Genomic DNA, 20204 nt, shown 5'->3' on the forward strand with positions numbered 1-20204 from the left:
TATCCTACGCACATACTGACACACAAACAGTAGATATCCTACGCACATACTTCCCCACAACAGTATGTGAGTTTTATCCTTCTCCAGAGTTCTCACCACTGTGTATCACTACCCAGCTGACAGTTCCATTCCCCCGAGATTAGAGAAACCTTGAGAAGTACTCCCTGTCCTATCATACGTTTCTCACATTTCTTGCCAGGTCGAGTCAACCACAGTTTAATTGTTCTTCTGTATTTGCTTCGGCACACACATACAAGTTGAAATCCTAAACTACGTCCTCCTCAGACGGAATCTACTTCTGAATAAAACTACACACCTCATCAGATTATCATTTTATGATTCTAATCAGTTTCATACAATTATATGGTTTCAGAGTGGAATTTATTTAACCATTATCTTTCAACATATAACTTATTTTATCAGTCTTGGATCAGAGGCCACAGCAACCTGTAGGCGGCGATGATAACCGTTTCCAGAGGAGGCCCAGGAAAAGGAAGAACCCGTCTTTGCAATGCAAAGTGTGTGGGGATGCAAATCACAGCACAATAGATCACTGTCATTCACACCACCTCTGCTTCCTCTGTTGTGCAGCTGGGCACACACACATCAAGAATGTCCTCGAGCTTCATCAGTAACTCCCATCGCTCCGTCATTCACACCACCTCTGCTTCAGATAGTGGTGTAGATTTAGAGTCAATATATTCTAGTGTTTGTGATGAAATGAAGTACAAAGATGAACTTTTCTATACTAGTGTGTTACTGGGGGATGCTGTAGAGGGGAGCACCGTGATTGACAGCGGTTCTATGGCACATTGAGCTCAATGCTAGTGCCTTTAGAAAGCAACAGTGGCTCCCTCAGTCTGACTGAAGTGGTGTTGGTTGGCTGGGGGGTTGAAGACCAAGCCTGTAGGTGTTTGTGAATTGAATCTGTCTGTGTATGGCAGCAGCCTCTCTGTCCCTGTTCTAGTAGTGGATGGTCAACGTGATGAGGTCATCCTAGGCAGCAGTGTCTCTGTCCCTGTTCTAGTAGTGGATGGTCAACGTGATGAGCTCATCCTAGGCAGCAGCCTCTCTGTCCCTGTTCTAGTAGTGGATGGTCAACGTGATGAGCTCATCCTAGGCAGCAACGACCTGTTCTAGTAGTGGATGGCCAACGTGATGAGCTCATCCTAGGCAGCAGTGTCTCTGTCCCTGTTCTAGTAGTGGATGGTCAACGTGATGAGGTCATCCTAGGCAGCAACGTGATAAAACACCTCATCAGGGAGCTGAAGACGACCGGTGACTTCTGGGAGATGATGTCATCATCTGAACACAACGGAGATGACAAACGGTTCCGTCTGCTGGCTAATGTAGAGAGATGGAAAGGAACCGAAATGCCAGAAAGAGTGGGCACAGTAAGGCTGAAGCGGGCGGTCACATTGGAGCCCATGCTGGAGCATTTAGTCTGGTGTGTGTACCCTCACAATGTATCCGCTGGCAGTGCTGTCGTTATTGAGCCTACGAGGGTGCGCTCAAGACCGAAAAACTTTTTAATCAATGCCGGCAAACATAATTGCAGGGGGTCTGTGAGAATGTATTTTATTATTATGGGGGAAAAACAGATGAAATCCTTTTCAATGATAAGAATTCAAACACAAAATATTTTTCCACATAATGATCATTATATGAAACAAAAACAGCCTGTAGTCTTGGATGCTGGACAGTTTGAAGCATTGAATGACTCAGTCTGTATAAGTGACAGCCAATGTTAAAATAATACCTTCAAGTCATATGTCCAAGGTATGTCTCCATGGCTTTGATGCAGACTGAAATATGGTCGTTTACTGACATCTAGTGGTGGTGATACGCTACTGCAGGTAATTTGGGTCAATATTCTGCAGGATTCAGTGCTGTTTAATTTTTTCCGTGGTGCATTCAGTTAATCTAAGTCAACAAAATGGTAGTAACTGACATGTTGGTTGTTATTACAAATGGTAGTATATTATAGGATATATTATCATATGAGTCATGTACTCTACAGAGCCAGGAATCTCTTCAAGTGATACAGTTTTGTCAGGGTGTGGAGGAAGAGGTGAAAGACAGTTCTGGCAGAACCAATGAGGATGGAGCAAATGAGAGAAGATGCACAGAAAGACAAAGTGAGGATCTTGAAAACAAGCTGATCAGTGACTTTGCTAGAAAGGAAGCTGGACTCTTGGTGAGTAAGGCTGAGCAAGGGCCAGTGATAACTGTTAAATGGCAGGGCTATGGATATTGGATCACTACACACATGAGGCCCACAGGCAGTAACAAGATATATCTCAAAGTAATGGCTGGATTGTCATAAAATATGTTGTGCACAATCAAGACCCCAAGTGGAAAAAACCTGTTGATTTGGTGACCTCTTGACCTTTCCTCTAGCGCCACCATCAGGCCTTTTCATTCCCATGTTGTTTTCCATTTCCACTTTTACAGCTGCTTATTGTCTCGTTAGTATGTATACTTAGTTAAAATATCTGCTGCTGATTTTATTATTTTGTTTGTTATATCATTCTATAGATGATCAAGTTCATTTATTTTAATTGAAGAGGTTATAATGTATATTTAAGTTATATTTATTTTAAGTTATTCATTAATGTTAAGAGAATTTTCCATTCAAGAATTTTCCCATTAAAATGACATTTAGACTGTAAAAGATGTCTTTTAGCACATTTCATCAAATAGTGAATTCCACTGTATGCAGAATGTTGCCTGTGTTATACCTTCACAGCTCACTGTCAGGAAATATCCTACAGTAAATATTGGACTACAAGAGTTGCAAGCCTGCAAAGGTAGAGTTATTTAAATCTTTGAATGGGTGGATTGTGTTCTGGAGGTGTGTGGTTACAGCAGTTGTGCAGGGTTGGTGTGGTGGTGGGGCCCAATGTGATATCTTTTCATGGGGCCCCAAATCCATGACGGCGCCCCTGGGTGAAACTATAGTTTCACTCCTCCATATGTGCACAGCAATATGCCTTCTTTATTCCTTAAAGCAGAGAGCTCTTTACCATCTCTATGCTCCTATTATTAAGCTATGATATAGTTATATAGGTACATCTAATAGATCCTGCAGAGCATCATCAGAGCAAAGGGTGGCTACTTAAACAAATCAAAATATGTTTTTTATTTTTCAAACACTTTTTTTGTTGGTTAATACGTGATTATATGTTATTTCAAAGTTGATGTCTTCACTATTATTCTACAATGTAGAAAATAAAGAAAAACCCTTGAATGAGAAGGTGTGTTCAAACTTTTAACTGGTACTGTATGTCAAGACAACGTTAGCGGTGTGACTTCTCAGAAATGTTCATCTGTTTCCCAGAACTGCCTGTTGCGCTGTTGTCCAGCGGGCTGGTATCATTTGCAATGGATGTAAAAACAGACTTTGTTGACTTGTGAGGCCAGTGGTGTACATGGTGAGTTAAGACAATCAGAAATCAGACATTGCCAAATGGGCACTTTCCTACATCTGAATGCATTCTGGAGAGAGACACACCATAACTTCACCACCTCCCCTTCTTCTTGATGCAACATGTTAAATTATACTCATGACACTGTCACGCCCTGACCATAGAGCCCTTGGTTCTCTATGGTGTAGTAGGTCAGGGCGTGACTAGGGGGTGTTCTAGGTTATATATTTCTATGTTGGTGCTCTTGGTATGGTTCCCAGTTAGAGGCAGCTGATGTTGGTTGTCTCTAATTGGGGATCATACTGAAGGGTTCCCTGTTCCCACCTGCTCTGTGGGATATTGTTTTGAGTGAGAGCTTGGTGCACCTCAGTAGGTCGTTGTTTGTTTCTTGGTTGGTTTTAAGTTTCTCTAAAAATAAAGATGTGGAACTCCAATCACAGCTGCGCCTTGGTCTGTCTCTCCACACGCCGTGACAGACACATTATCTACACACAATCACACTGCACCTTGGTCTGTCTCTCCACACGCCCGTGACAGACACATTATCTACACACAATCACACTGCACCTTGGTCTGTCTCTCCACACGCCCGTGACAGACACATTATCTACACACAATCACACTGCACCTTGGTCTGTCTCTCCACACGCCGTGACAGACACATTATCTACACACAATCACACTGCACCTTGGTCTGTCTCTCCACACGCCCGTGACAGACACATTATCTACACACAATCACACTGCACCTTGGTCTGTCTCTCCACACGCCGTGACAGACACATTATCTACACACAATCACACTGCACCTTGGTCTGTCTCTCCACACGCCGTGACAGACACATTATCTACACACAATCACACTGCGCCTTGGTCTGTCTCTCCAAACGCCGTGACAGACACATTATCTACACACAATCACGCTGAGCCTTGGTCTGTCTCTCCACACGCCGTGACAGACACATTATCTACACACAATCACACTGCACCTTGGTCTGTCTCTCCACACGCCGTGACAGACACATTATCTACACACTTGTTTAAGGCGCTTTTCACTGACAGTCACAACTCAATCAACTACACCTACTGCCATGCCCACTACCCAAATCGCAGGCTTCCCAAACACACTGGGGGGATTTGAAACAATCCACAGCATTTATTTTAATGAAGTGAATGTTCCTCTGTGGCTAAGATGCTCCCTGGTGAAGTATTTTTATAATGTTATTTAGACAGGAGTAATTCTATAATGTTGGTGAAACATCACGTTACTTTAGGCCAATCCAGCATCCTAACTGTGCACTGTGAACGAGCTAACTTTCCTTTCCATTTCACAAGAAGCTGAAACCAGAGATCTGTAAATAATGATGAGATGCTCATGTCTCCGCCCTAACAATGGGGGTCTGAGACTCTACACCGGTTATAAAGAGGATTCATGGGGGTCTGAGACTCTACACCGGTTATAAAGAGGATTCATGGGGGTCTGAGACTCTACACCGGTTATAAAGAGGATTCATGTGCTTCATTTGAAGGAGTTATTTGGCCACTTTGGTACAGACCTTTTCAAAACATATAGTGTTTCCTTTAATTTAGTCAGTTACCTGTCTGCATTTGTCATCTGTTACCATTTTCTTGATCAAATCATGTGTTTTATTGAAAATGTTCCATTCCCATTGTTATTAACAGGGACAATCGTGACTTTGACTCCACACAACATAACATCCACAGATGTTAGAAATATGTCTCGACATTGATCACTTTTCTACAGTGTTTCAAAGATATATCTTGTGTTTCAGATGTTTTATATACCTCTGTTTCTGGTGAATAATTGTTACTTTTTATAAACTTTTTATACTGTATTAAAAAAACGAATTTTGATCTTGAACTTGATTGTGTATTTATTCTTCACCCTAAACCGATGAATAGTTAGCCTGGTACCTAAAACTGATGAATAGTTAGTCTGGTCCCTTAAACTGATGAATAGTTAGCCTGGTACCTTAAACTGATGAATAGTTAGCCTGGTACCTTAAACTGATGAATAGTTAATCTGGTACCTTAAACTGATGAATAGTTAGCCTGGTCCCTTAAACTGATGAATAGTTAGCCTGGTACCTTAAACTGATGAATAGTTAGCCTGGTACCTTAAACTGATGAATAGTTAGCCTGGTACCTTAAACTGATGAATAGTTAATCTGGTACCTTAAACTGATGAATAGTTAGCCTGGTACCTTAAACTGATGAATAGTTAGCCTGGTCCCTTAAACTGATGAATAGTTAGCCTGGTACCTTAAACTGATGAATAGTTAGCCTGGTACCTTAAACAGATGACTAGTTAGCCTGGTACCTTAAACTGATGAATAGTTAATCTGGTACCTTAAACTGATGAATAGTTAGCCTGGTACCTTAAACTGATGAATAGTTAGCCTGGTCCCTTAAACTGATGAATAGTTAGCCTGGTACCTTAAACTGATGAATAGTTAATCTTGTCCCTTAAACTGATGAATAGTTAGCCTGGTACCTTAAACTGATGAATAGTTAATCTGGTCCCTTAAACTGATGAATAGTTAGCCTGGTCCCTTAAACTGATGAATAGTTAATCTGGTCCCTTAAACTGATGAATAGTTAGCCTGGTACCTTAAACTGATGAATAGTTAGCCTGGTACCTTAAACTGATGAATAGTTAGCCTGGTACCTTAAACTGATGAATAGTTAATCTGGTCCCTTAAACTGATGAATAGTTAATCTGGTCCCTTAAACTGATGAATAGTTAGCCTGGTACCTTAAACTGATGAATAGTTAGCCTGGTACCTTAAACTGATGAATAGTTAGCTTGGTACCTTAAACTGATGAATAGTTAATCTTGTCCCTTAAACTGATGAATAGTTAGCCTGGTACCTTAAACTGATGAATAGTTAATCTTGTCCCTTAAACTGATGAATAGTTAATCTGGTACCTTAAACTGATGAATAGTTAGCCTGGTACCTTAAACTGATGAATAGTTAATCTGGTCCCTTAAACTGATGAATAGTTAGCCTGGTACCTTAAACTGATGAATAGTTAGCCTGGTCCCTTAAACTGATGAATAGTTAGCCTGGTCCCAGGTTAGTTTGTGTTGTCTTGCCAACTCCTATGGTATTTTGCAATACAGCACAAAGAGATCTGGGACCAGGCTAATGAACAGTCTGTATTCAAATCTAAGTAAATGTTGTGATGGCTTCCGGTCTACGCAGTTCGTTGACTGTAACATTAGCTAAACGTTTCAGCACCTCTCCCCATTTCTCCTGGTCCTACTCTCTCTCCTGGAGCTTGGCCTGCTGGGCAGAGTAGACTATGCCCAGGATGAGGCTCTCAAAGCGGGGTGAAGACAGAGGGATAGCCCCTCTTTGGTCCTCCAGGTCCTCCACCATCTGCTCCATGGAAGAGAGAGGTCTTGGGGATGTTTTGGTTGATGCGAGCCAGGAAGGCCCGTCCCTGCCTCATAGATGCCATCTCCAGGTCCAGCAAGATGATGTTGTTGTCTTTGTCGATCTCTACTCCACCCAACAAGAACTATATGGAGAGGAAAGGAACTAACGATCAGTGAAATGTGGGTAGATAATAACATATGTATAAGAAAGAAGTTTAGGAGTGAGCTGATATGGGTGAGCGGAGGAAAAACAAAGAGTTTAAGACAACATGCCCATTAAAGTGTAGCCTGGTCCCAGACCTGTTTGTGTTTTCTTGCTGACTTTGATGGTCGTTGTCAGTAAGACAGCCCAAACTGATCTGGGACCAGGCTAATAGAAGTGTAACCTCAAACATCAGGTTGGCATCACTGAGGGATTGGCCCTGGGTAGGAAGATCACCATGTACGGCACCAGACACGTCTGAGAGAGAAACATGTTGTTCCTTTTAAATGATTCATTATGAGAAAACAATATTGTTCCACTCAGAACCATTGCATATGAACATTTACATATTGATAAAGATTGTCAAACTGAACTTCCACTCAGAACCTGTTGTGGTATTCTATCACATTATATAACATACTAATTATGTAACTGGACTTCCACTCAGAACCTGTTGTGGTATTCTATCACATTATATAACATACTAATTATGTAACTGGACTTCCACTCAGAACCTGTTGTGGTATTCTATCACATTATATAACATACTAATTATGTAACTGGACTTCCACTCAGAACCTGTTGTGGTATTCTATCACATTATATAACATACTAATTATGTAACTGGACTTCCACTCAGAACCTGTTGTGATATTCTATCACATTATATAACATACTAATTATGTAACTGGATATCTACTCAAGGCATTCAAGACACAGAATATTTAAAATATAACAATAACACAAACTATAAATGAGTCTGATAACTCACCATCTAGTAGATTCTGAACCCATAGAGTTCCCAGAGTGACCCAGACCAGGAGTCTGATAACTCACCATCTAGTAGATTCTGAACCCATAGAGTTCCCAGAGTGACCCAGACCAGGACTCTGATAACTCACCATCTAGTAGATTCTGAACCCATAGAGTTCCCAGAGTGACCCAGACCAGGAGTCTGATAACTCACCATCTAGTAGATTCTGAACCCATAGAGTTCCCAGAGTGACCCAGACCAGGAGTCTGATAACTCACCATCTAGTAGATTCTGAACCCATAGAGTCCCCAGAGTGACCCAGACCAGGAGTGTGATAACTCACCATCTAGTAGATTCTGAACCCATAGAGTTCCCAGAGTGACCCAGACCAGGAGTCTGATAACTCACCATCTAGTAGATTCTGAACCCATAGAGTTCCCAGAGTGACCCAGACCAGGAGTCTGATAACTCACCATCTAGTAGATTCTGAACCCATAGAGTTCCCAGAGTGACCCAGACCAGGAGTCTGATAACTCACCATCTAGTAGATTCTGAACCCATAGAGTTCCCAGAGTGACCCAGACCAGGAGTCTGATAACTCACCATCTAGTAGATTCTGAACCCATAGAGTTCCCAGAGTGACCCAGACCAGGAGTCTGATAACTCACCATCTAGTAGATTCTGAACCCATAGAGTTCCCAGAGTGACCCAGACCAGGACTCTGATAACTCACCATCTAGTAGATTCTGAACCCATAGAGTTCCCAGAGTGACCCAGACCAGGAGTCTGATAACTCACCATCTAGTAGATTCTGAACCCATAGAGTTCCCAGAGTGACCCAGACCAGGAGTCTGATAACTCACCATCTAGTAGATTCTGAACCCATAGAGTTCCCAGAGTGACCCAGACCAGGAGTCTGATATCTCACCATCTAGTAGATTCTGAACCCATAGAGTTCCCAGAGTGACCCAGACCAGGAGTCTGATAACTCACCATCTAGTAGATTCTGAACCCATAGAGTTCCCAGAGTGACCCAGACCAGGAGTCTGATAACTCACCATCTAGTAGATTCTGAACCCATAGAGTTCCCAGAGTGACCCAGACCAGGAGTCTGATAACTCACCATCTAGTAGATTCTGAACCCATAGAGTCCCCAGAATGACCCAGACGAGGGGTCTGATAACTCACCATCTAGTAGATTCTGAACCCATAGAGTTCCCAGAGTGACCCAGACCAGGAGTCTGATAACTCACCATCTAGTAGATTCTGAACCCATAGAGTTCCCAGAGTGACCCAGACCAGGAGTCTGATAACTCACCATCTAGTAGATTCTGAACCCATAGAGTTCCCAGAGTGACCCAGACCAGGAGTCTGATAACTCACCATCTAGTAGATTCTGAACCCATAGAGTTCCCAGAGTGACCCAGACCAGGAGTCTGATAACTCACCATCTAGTAGATTCTGAACCCATAGAGTTCCCAGAGTGACCCAGACCAGGAGTCTGATAACTCACCATCTAGTAGATTCTGAACCCATAGAGTTCCCAGAGTGACCCAGACCAGGAGTCTGATAACTCACCATCTAGTAGATTCTGAACCCATAGAGTTCCCAGAGTGACCCAGACCAGGAGTGTGATAACTCACCATCTAGTAGATTCTGAACCCATAGAGTTCCCAGAGTGACCCAGACCAGGAGTCTGATAACTCACCATCTAGTAGATTCTGAACCCATAGAGTTCCCAGAGTGACCCAGACCAGGAGTCTGATAACTCACCATCTAGTAGATTCTGAACCCATAGAGTTCCCAGAGTGACCCAGACCAGGAGTCTAATAACTCACCATCTAGTAGATTCTGAACCCATAGAGTTCCCAGAGTGACCCAGACCAGGAGTCTAATAACTCACCATCTAGTAGATTCTGAACCCATAGAGTTCCCAGAGTGACCCAGACCAGGAGTCTGATAACTCACCATCTAGTAGATTCTGAACCCATAGAGTTCCCAGAGTGACCCAGACCAGGAGTCTGATAACTCACCATCTAGTAGATTCTGAACCCATAGAGTTCCCAGAGTGACCCAGACCATGAGTCTGTTAACTCACCATCTAGTAGATTCTGAACCCATAGAGTTCCCAGAGTGACCCAGACGAGGAGTCTGATAACTCACCATCTAGTAGATTCTGAACCCATAGAGTTCCCAGAGTGACCCAGACGAGGAGTCTGATAACTCACCATCTAGTAGATTCTGAACCCATAGAGTTCCCAGAGTGACCCAGACGAGGAGTCTGATAACTCACCATCTAGTAGATTCTGAACCCATAGAGTTCCCAGAGTGACCCAGACGAGGAGTCTGATAACTCACCATCTAGTAGATTCTGAACCCATAGAGTTCCCAGAGTGACCCAGACCAGGAGTCTGATAACTCACCATCTAGTAGATTCTGAACCCATAGAGTTCCCAGAGTGACCCAGACCAGGAGTCTGATAACTCACCATCTAGTAGATTCTGAACCCATAGAGTTCCCAGAGTGACCCAGACGAGGAGTCTGATAACTCACCATCTAGTAGATTCTGAACCCATAGAGTTCCCAGAGTGACCCAGACCAGGAGTCTGATAACTCACCATCTAGTAGATTCTGAACCCATAGAGTTCCCAGAGTGACCCAGACCAGGAGTCTGATAACTCACCATCTAGTAGATTCTGAACCCATAGAGTTCCCAGAGTGACCCAGACCAGGAGTCTGATAACTCACCATCTAGTAGATTCTGAACCCATAGAGTTCCCAGAGTGACCCAGACCAGGAGTCTGATAACTCACCATCTAGTAGATTCTGAACCCATAGAGTTCCCAGAGTGACCCAGACCAGGAGTCTGATAACTCACCATCTAGTAGATTCTGAACCCATAGAGTTCCCAGAGTGACCCAGACCAGGAGTCTGATAACTCACCATCTAGTAGATTCTGAACCCATAGAGTTCCCAGAGTGACCCAGACCAGGAGTCTGATAACTCACCATCTAGTAGATTCTGAACCCATAGAGTTCCCAGAGTGACCCAGACCAGGAGTCTGATAACTCACCATCTAGTAGATTCTGAACCCATAGAGTTCCCAGAGTGACCCAGACCAGGAGTCTGATAACTCACCATCTAGTAGATTCTGAACCCATAGAGTTCCCAGAGTGACCCAGACCAGGAGTCTGATAACTCACCATCTAGTAGATTCTGAACCCATAGAGTTCCCAGAGTGACCCAGACCAGGAGTCTGATAACTCACCATCTAGTAGATTCTGAACCCATAGAGTTCCCAGAGTGACCCAGACCAGGAGTCTGATAACTCACCATCTAGTAGATTCTGAACCCATAGAGTTCCCAGAGTGACCCAGACCAGGAGTCTGATAACTCACCATCTAGTAGATTCTGAACCCATAGAGTTCCCAGAGTGACCCAGACGAGGAGTCTGATAACTCACCATCTAGTAGATTCTGAACCCATAGAGTGACCCAGAGTGACCCAGACCAGGAGTCTGATAACTCACCATCTAGTAGATTCTGAACCCATAGAGTTCCCAGAGTGACCCAGACGAGGAGTCTGATAACTCACCATCTAGTAGATTCTGAACCCATAGAGTTCCCAGAGTGACCCAGACCAGGAGTCTGATAACTCACCATCTAGTAGATTCTGAACCCATAGAGTTCCCAGAGTGACCCAGACCAGGAGTCTGATAACTCACCATCTAGTAGATTCTGAACCCATAGAGTTCCCAGAGTGACCCAGACCAGGAGTCTGATAACTCACCATCTAGTAGATTCTGAACCCATAGAGTTCCCAGAGTGACCCAGACCAGGAGTCTGATAACTCACCATCTAGTAGATTCTGAACCCATAGAGTTCCCAGAGTGACCCAGACCAGGAGTCTGATAACTCACCATCTAGTAGATTCTGAACCCATAGAGTTCCCAGAGTGACCCAGACCAGGAGTCTGATAACTCACCATCTAGTAGATTCTGAACCCATAGAGTTCCCAGAGTGACCCAGACCAGGAGTCTGATAACTCACCATCTAGTAGATTCTGAACCCATAGAGTTCCCAGAGTGACCCAGACCAGGAGTCTGATAACTCACCATCTAGTAGATTCTGAACCCATAGAGTTCCCAGAGTGACCCAGACGAGGAGTCTGATAACTCACCATCTAGTAGATTCTGAACCCATAGAGTTCCCAGAGTGACCCAGAGCAGGAGTCTGATAACTCACCATCTAGTAGATTCTGAACCCATAGAGTTCCCAGAGTGACCCAGACCAGGAGTCTGATAACTCACCATCTAGTAGATTCTGAACCCATAGAGTCCCCAGAGTGACCCAGACCAGGAGTCTGATAACTCACCATCTAGTAGATTCTGAACCCATAGAGTTCCCAGAGTGACCCAGACCAGGAGTGTGATAACTCACCATCTAGTAGATTCTGAACCCATAGAGTCCCCAGAATGACCCAGACCAGGAGTCTGTTAACTCACCATCTAGTAGATTCTGAACCCATAGAGTTCCCAGAGTGACGCAGAGCAGGATTCAGAGTTGAGATTTCACCACCATTTCTCTTTTCTGAACGTATAACTCTGATTGGACGATGGTTTCACTGCTTCCTGTCTTTCCTGAGCTTCTACTTCAAGTTCTGTTTTTATACACTAAAAACCCCAGTGTGATAGCCAGTGAGTTAAAGGCTAGAATGCCATACATTCTTCAACCTAGGAAACAGGGCATCGGGGCCAGTTGGCTCATAGGTTTACAGTTACAGTTACAGTTTACACTACCGTTCTTCATTCCTGGTCCTACTGGGTGTACAGGCTCATTATTCCAGCCAGTACACACCCAACTGTTCAACTACCGTAATCACTAAGCCATTAACTGAATGTGTGTTAGTATTTGAACCAAGTCAATAACACAATAGAAAAGTCTATATACAGTGTGTGCAAATGAAGTAAGATTAGGGAGGTGAGGCAATAAATAGGCCGTAGTGGCGAAATAATTACAATTTAGCAAATAAACACTGGAGTGGTAGATGTGCAGAAGAGGAATGTGCAAGTAGAGATACTGGGGTGCAAAGGAGAAGGAAGAAAAATACATATAAATAAAATAAATAACAAAATGGGGATGAGGTAGTTGCATGGGCTATTTACAGATGGGCTATGTGCAGGTGCAATGATCTGTAAGCTGCTCTGATAGCTGATGCTTCAAGTTAGTGAGGGAGATATGAGTCTCCAGCTTCAGTGATTTAGTGACAGCACCACAGATTCACTGGCAGCATCAGCTGAGCTGAGTCGTCACTAGTTACCACAGCCACAAAGTGATCGCCTAATTATACAATTTCTCTTCTTAAAACATGATTTTAAACAACACTAATAACCGTATGCCTAACATGCTGTCTACACCGGGATGTTGATTTTGTCCATCCACACCAGACATGATCAGGACATGCAGGCTGAAATATCAAAACTCTTAACCAACTATATTAATTTGGGAACAGGTCGAAACACATGAAACGTTCATGGATATTTAGCTAGCTAGCTTGCTGTTGCTAGCTCATTTGTCCTATTTAGCTCGCTAGCTTGCTGTTGCCAGCTCATTTGTCCTATTTAGCTCGCTAGCTTGCTGTTGCTAGCTCATTTGTCCAATTTAGCTCGCTAACTTGCTGTTGCTAGCTCATTTGTCCAATTTAGCTCGCTAGATTGCTGTTGCTAGCTAATTTGTCCTATTTAGGTGGACTGGGGACAGCAAGGAGTCATCATGCCAGGTAGTCCTGAGGCGTGGATCTAGGGCTCAGGTCCTGAGAGAGAGAGAGAGAGAGAGAGAGAGAGAGAGAGAGAGAGAGAGAGAGAGAGAGAGAGAGAGAGAGAGAGAGAGAGAGAGAGAGAGAGAGAGAGAGAGAGAGAGAGAGAATACTTGAATTCACGCAGGACACCGGATAAGACAGAGGAGGAGGAGATTCAAAATGTTATATCATTATATACAGTATAGAACACCATCTAGAAGACATATCATTACATACAGTATAGAACACCATCTAGAAGACAGAGACATATCATTACATACAGTATAGAACACCATCTAGAAGACAGAGACATATCATTACATACAGTATAGAACACCATCTAGAAGACATATCATTACATACAGTATAGAACACCATCTAGAAGACATATCATTACATCCAGTATAGAACACCATCTAGAAGACATATCATTACATACAGTATAGAACACCATCTAGAAGACAGAGACATATCATTACATACAGTATAGAACACCATCTGGAAGACATATCATTACATACAGTATAGAACACTATCTAGAAGACAGAGACATATCATTACATACAGTATAGAACACCATCTAGAAGACAGAGACATATCATTACATACAGTATAGAACACCATCTAGAAGACATATCATTACATACAGTATAGAACACCATCTAGATGACATATCATTACATACAGTATAGAACACCATCTAGAAGACATATCATTACATACAGTATAGAACATCATCTAGAAGACATATCATTACATACAGTATAGAACACCATCTAGAAGACATATCATTACATACAGTATAGAACACCATCTAGAAGACAGAGACATATCATTACATACAGTATAGAACACCATCTAGAAGACATATCATTACATACAGTATAGAACACCATCTAGAAGACACATCATTACATACAGTATAGAACACCATCTAGAAGACAGAGACATATCATTACATACAGTATAGAACACCATCTAGAAGACATATCATTACATACAGTATAGAACACCATCTAGAAGACATATCATTACATACAGTATATCCTAGATGACATGTATAAATCCTTACTTTATATTTGCTGTACCACTTTCCATGACAGTAGCCTTATTACTGGTTTGGGTTACTGCTGCTGGTACAGTGGAAGAATGAGGCATCACAGTACCTGTTACACCACTGTACTAACAGAACCAATTACACACCAATAAACACACTGTAATGTAAAGAGTTACATCATTCTCAATGATCAGTCTATACATCCAGTATTCATTTCACCTACAGTACATTGTATCCATTTCAAGTCCCCCCTCCCCCCATTGTAGCTAATTATCTAGAACACATTGTACAGTTTTACAACCACGTATGAGTTATTATGGACGCTTATAGTTAGTATCACAGCATATCAGTTTAAGACATTACAACATTCATTAAAAGCATTATAGATATGTACTTCATAGAAACTGTTACCCTTTATATATTCTAACCACTCTATTTCATTTATTCCATATTAAGGGTCCTAACCTGGGAACTAAAATATTTGTCTCCTTCTCAACTTTGCCTGCAGTTTTCTCTCTCTCCCTCCCTTCCTCTAACCCCTCCCTCTCTCACTCCCTCCTTCCCTCCCTCTAACCCCAGCCCTCTGGCAGAATCAGGAAGTCCCTCCCCTTCACAAACTCTCTTCTGTGGAAACGAAACTGATCTGATTCTCTCTGTCGTCTGTCTGTGTGAGAGTGAACAACCGTCAAAATGGCTCAGCAGGGAGTTCTGCTGGACCAGGACCAGTTCTGTTGTTCTGTCTGTCTGGATCTACTGAAGGAGCCGGTCACTACTGCCTGTGGACACAGTTACTGTAGGAGCTGTATTGAGGGCTGCTGGGATCAGGATGTTCTGAAAGGGGTCTATAGCTGTCCTCAGTGCAGAGAGACCTTCACTCCAAGGCCTAATCTGAGGAAAAATAACATGTTGGCTGAGGTGGTGGAGAAACTGAGGAAGACAGGACTCCAGGCTGCTCCCCCTCCTGCTCTGTGCTATGCTGGACCTGGAGATGTGGCGTGTGATTTCTGCACTGGGACCAGAAAGCAGAAAGCCCTCATGTCCTGTCTGGCGTGTCTGGCCTCTTACTGTGAGACTCACCTCCAACCTCACTATGAATCTCCTGCTTTCAAGAAGCACAAGCTGGTCAAAGCCACCGCACAACTACAGGAGAAGATCTGCTCTCATCATGACAAACTGCTGGAGGTTTACTGTCGTACCGATCAGCAGTGTATCTGTTATCTGTGTACAATGGATGAACATAAAGGCCATGATACAGTGTCAGCTGCAGCAGAGAGGACTGAGAAACAGGTAAGACCAGAACAACTTGTTGGTGACTGTCTGATAAACAAAGAATTAAAGATACAGTAGGAACTAAATCTGTTTGAATATGAGAGAATTCAAATGAAATGGATCCACAAATATGAACACAAACCTTGAGTATATAGATATGTTAACCCAGATTCTCCAAATGTATCACCATTTTCTAAAGTCAAACACTATTATCATTCTGAATGGCCTTTAATGAGTCCAAAGTTCAGTCTCAACCCCTTGATACATGTAGGCCTACCATAAAAACTATAATCATTCACATAGCAACATAATATCATATTGTAAAGGGACTTCCTCAAGATTGTAGACCTTCCTCTCTATGGGTCCTATGTCACATTACTATACTATTGATCTACTGGACTAATAAAGCTTGATAGCTCATTGAAGAGTGATTCTCCACAGAGGCAGCTGGGGATGAGTCAGCAGAAGGTCCAGCAGAGATTCCAGGAGAGAGAGAAGGAGCTGAAGGAGCTCCAACAGGCTGTGGAGTCTTTCAAGGTGAGTATTGTTGACCAGAGGAGACACACCATTTCACTTCTCTCCTCCAATCAGAGAGAGGGAGAGAGGTCCTTATCCAATCCCACTGACCCCACTGTTGTGAACAGGCTGTCTGTACCCCGTTCAGAGAATAGACTGTTTAATGTAACTGACGGGATATGAACCCAGGTCTACCGTGGGAGAAACCAACATGTTGACCGTTACACCAAGAGGACATTCCCTATTGGACCGACACTGATTTAGAAGTAGCAGGCGGGGCTACCTCATCACATAACCATGAGTAACCATGACTGACTCGTGTCCCCTATACATTAACATGGAGCTCTCTCTCAATTCAATTCAATTCAAAGGTATTTATTGGCATGGGAAACATATCTTTACTATGCCAAAGCAAGTATTCATGGGGGTCTTAGACTCTACACCGGTTATAAAGAGGATTCATGGGGGTCTGAGACTCTACACCGGTTATAAAGAGGATTCATGTGCTTCATTTGAAGGAGTTATTTGGCCACTTTGGTACAGACCTTATCAAAACATATAGGCCTATGGGCTAGGCTACATGAGATGTGATACTAACCTTATTAAAACATATAGGACTATGGGCTAGGCTACATGAGGTGTGATACTAACCTTATCAAAACATATAGGACTATGGGCTAGGCTACATGAGGTGTTATACTAACCTTATTAAAACATATAGGACTATGGGCTAGGCTACATGAGGTGTGATACTAACCTTATTAAAACATATAGGACTATGGGCTAGGCTACAGGAGGTGTGATACTAACCTTATTAATAAAACATATAGGACTATGGGCTAGGCTACATGAGGTGTGATACTAACCTTATTAAAACATATAGGACTAGGCTACATGAGGTGTGATACTAACCTTATTAAAACATATAGGACTATGGACTAGGCTACATGAGGTGTGATACTAACCTTATTAAAACATATAGGGCTATGGGCTAGGCTACATGAGGTGTGATACTAACCTTATTAAAACATATAGGACTATGGGCTAGGCTACATGAGGTGTGATACTAACCTTATTAAAACATATAGGACTATGGGCTAGGCTACATGAGGTGTGATACTAACCTTATTAAAACATATAGGACTATGGGCTAGGCTACATGAGGTGTGATACTAACCTTATTAAAACATATGGGACTATGGGCTAGGCTACATGAGGTGTGATACTAACCTTATTACAACATATAGGACTATGGGCTAGGCTACATGAGGTGTGATACTAACCTTATTAAAACATATAGGACTATGGGCTAGGCTACATGAGGTGTGATACTAACCTTATTAAAACATATAGGACTATGGACTAGGCTACATGAGGTGTGATACTAACCTTATTAAAACATATAGGACTATGGGCTAGGCTACATGAGGTGTGATACTAACCTTATTAAAACATATAGGACTAGGCTACATGAGGTGTGATACTAACCTTATTAAAACATATAGGACTATGGGCTAGGCTACATGAGGTGTGATACTAACCTTATTAAAACATATAGGGCTATGGGCTAGGCTACATGAGGTGTGATACTAACCTTATTAAAACATATAGGACTATGGGCTAGACTACATGAGGTGTGATACTAACCTTATTAAAACATATAGGACTATGGGCTAGGCTACATGAGGTGTGATACTAACCTTATTAAAACATATAGGACTATGGGCTAGGCTACATGAGGTGTGATACTAACCTTATTAAAACATATAGGACTATGGGCTAGGCTACATGAGGTGTGATACTAACCTTATTAAAACATATAGGACTATGGACTAGGCTACATGAGGTGTGATACTAACCTTATTAAAACATATAGGACTATGGGCTAGGCTACATGAGGTGTGATACTAACCTTATTAAAACATATAGGACTATGGGCTAGGCTACATGAGGTGTGATACTAACCTTATTAAAACATATAGGACTATGGGCTAGGCTACATGAGGTGTGATACTAACCTTATTAAAACATATAGGCCTATGGGCTAGGCTACATGAGGTGTGATACTAACCTTATTAAAACATATAGGACTATGGGCTAGGCTACATGAGGTGTGATACTAACCTTATTTAAACATATAGGACTATGGGCTAGGCTACATGAGGTGTGATACTAACCTTATTAAAACATATAGGACTATGGGCTAGGCTACATGAGGTGTGATACTAACCTTATTTAAACATATAGGACTATGGGCTAGGCTACATGAGGTGTGATACTAACCTTATTAAAACATATAGGACTAGGATTCATGAGGTGTGATACTAACCTTATTAAAACATATAGGCCTATGGGCTAGGCTACATGAGGTGTGATACTAACCTTATTAAAACATATAGGACCATGGGCTAGGCTACATGAGGTGTGATACTAACCTTATTAAAACATATAGGACTATGGGCTAGGCTACATGAGGTGTGATACTAACCTTATCAAAACATATAGGACTATGGGCTAGGCTACATGAGGTGTGATACTAACCTTATTAAAACATATAGGACTATGGGCTAGGTTACATGAGGTGTGATACTAACCTTATTAAAACATATAGGACTATGGGCTAGGCTACATGAGGTGTGATACTAACCTTATTAAAACATATAGGACCATGGGCTAGGCTACATGAGGTGTGATACTAACCTTATTAAAACATATAGGACTATGGGCTAGGTTACATGAGGTGTGATACTAACCTTATTAAAACATATAGGACTATGGGCTAGGCTACATGAGGTGTGATACTAACCTTATTAAAACATATAGGGCTATGGGCTAGGCTACATGAGGTGTGATACTAACCTTATTAAAACATATAGGACTATGGGCTAGGCTACATGAGGTGTGATACTAACCTTATTAAAACATATAGGACTATGGGCTAGGCTACATGAGGTGTGATACTAACCTTATCAAAACATATAGGACTATGGGCTAGACTACATGAGGTGTGATACTAACCTTATTAAAACATATAGGGCTAGACTATATGAGGTGTGCAACTCTGATTGGCCATTAATTTGTTAATTAACTCAGGAACCACACCTGTGTGGAAACACCTACTTTCAATATCCTTTGTAGCCCTCATTTACTCATGTTTCCTTTAATTTAGTCAGTTACCTGTCTGCATTTGTCATCTGTTACCTTTTTCTTGTTCAAATCATGTGTTTTATTGAAAATGTTCCATTCCCATTGTTATAAACAGGGACAATCGTGACTTTGACTCCACACAACATAACATCCACAGATGTTTGAAATATGTCTCTCAACATTGATCACTTTTCTACAGTGTTTCAAAGATATATCTTGTGTTTCAGATGTTTTATATACCTCTGTTTCTGGTGATAAATTGTTACTTTTTATAAACTTTTTATACTGTATTAAAAAAGAGAATTTTGATCTTGAACTTGATTGTGTATTTATTCTTCACCTTAAACTGATGAATAGTTAATCTGGTCCCTTAAACTGATGAATAGTTAATCTGGTCCCTTAAACTGATGAATAGTTAGCCTGGTACCTTAAACTGATGAATAGTTAATCTGGTCCCTTAAACTGATGAATAGTTAATCTGGTCCCTTAAACTGATGAATAGTTAGCCTGGTACCTTAAACTGATGAATAGTTAGCCTGGTACCTTAAACTGATGAATAGTTAGCCTGGTACCTTAAACTGATGAATAGTTAATCTGGTCCCTTAAACTGATGAATAGTTAGCCTGGTCCCT

General features: G+C 42.0%; 1 protein-coding gene and 1 pseudogene across 1 annotated transcript; one reads left to right on the top strand and one right to left on the bottom strand.

The window, feature by feature from the left end:
- Positions 1-6297: 6297 nt before the first annotated feature.
- Positions 6298-12624, bottom strand: LOC139577960 (protein FAM180B-like; annotated as a pseudogene).
- A 2013-nt stretch (positions 12625-14637) lies between these two features.
- On the top strand, positions 14638-19881 carry LOC139577495 (E3 ubiquitin/ISG15 ligase TRIM25-like). The gene is made up of 3 exons (XM_071404513.1): positions 14638-15927; positions 16351-16446; positions 19688-19881. Exons 1-3 carry the CDS (start codon positions 15331-15333, stop codon positions 19697-19699), a joined length of 705 nt encoding a protein of 234 aa, XP_071260614.1. The 5' UTR covers positions 14638-15330; the 3' UTR covers positions 19700-19881.
- The last annotated feature ends 323 nt before the right edge of the window (positions 19882-20204 follow it).

This window comes from Salvelinus alpinus, chromosome 6, assembly GCF_045679555.1.
Source record: "Salvelinus alpinus chromosome 6, SLU_Salpinus.1, whole genome shotgun sequence".
Classification (NCBI taxonomy): domain Eukaryota; kingdom Metazoa; phylum Chordata; class Actinopteri; order Salmoniformes; family Salmonidae; genus Salvelinus; species Salvelinus alpinus.

Bases quoted from the DNA above. Each gene is read 5' to 3' on its own strand.
- LOC139577495 (XM_071404513.1), top strand. From the start codon at position 15,331: ATGGCTCAGCAGGGAGTTCTGCTGGACCAGGACCAGTTCTGTTGTTCT. The intron at 15,928-16,350 runs GTAAGACCAGAA...GATTCTCCACAG, and splicing joins CAGAGAGGACTGAGAAACAG to AGGCAGCTGGGGATGAGTCA.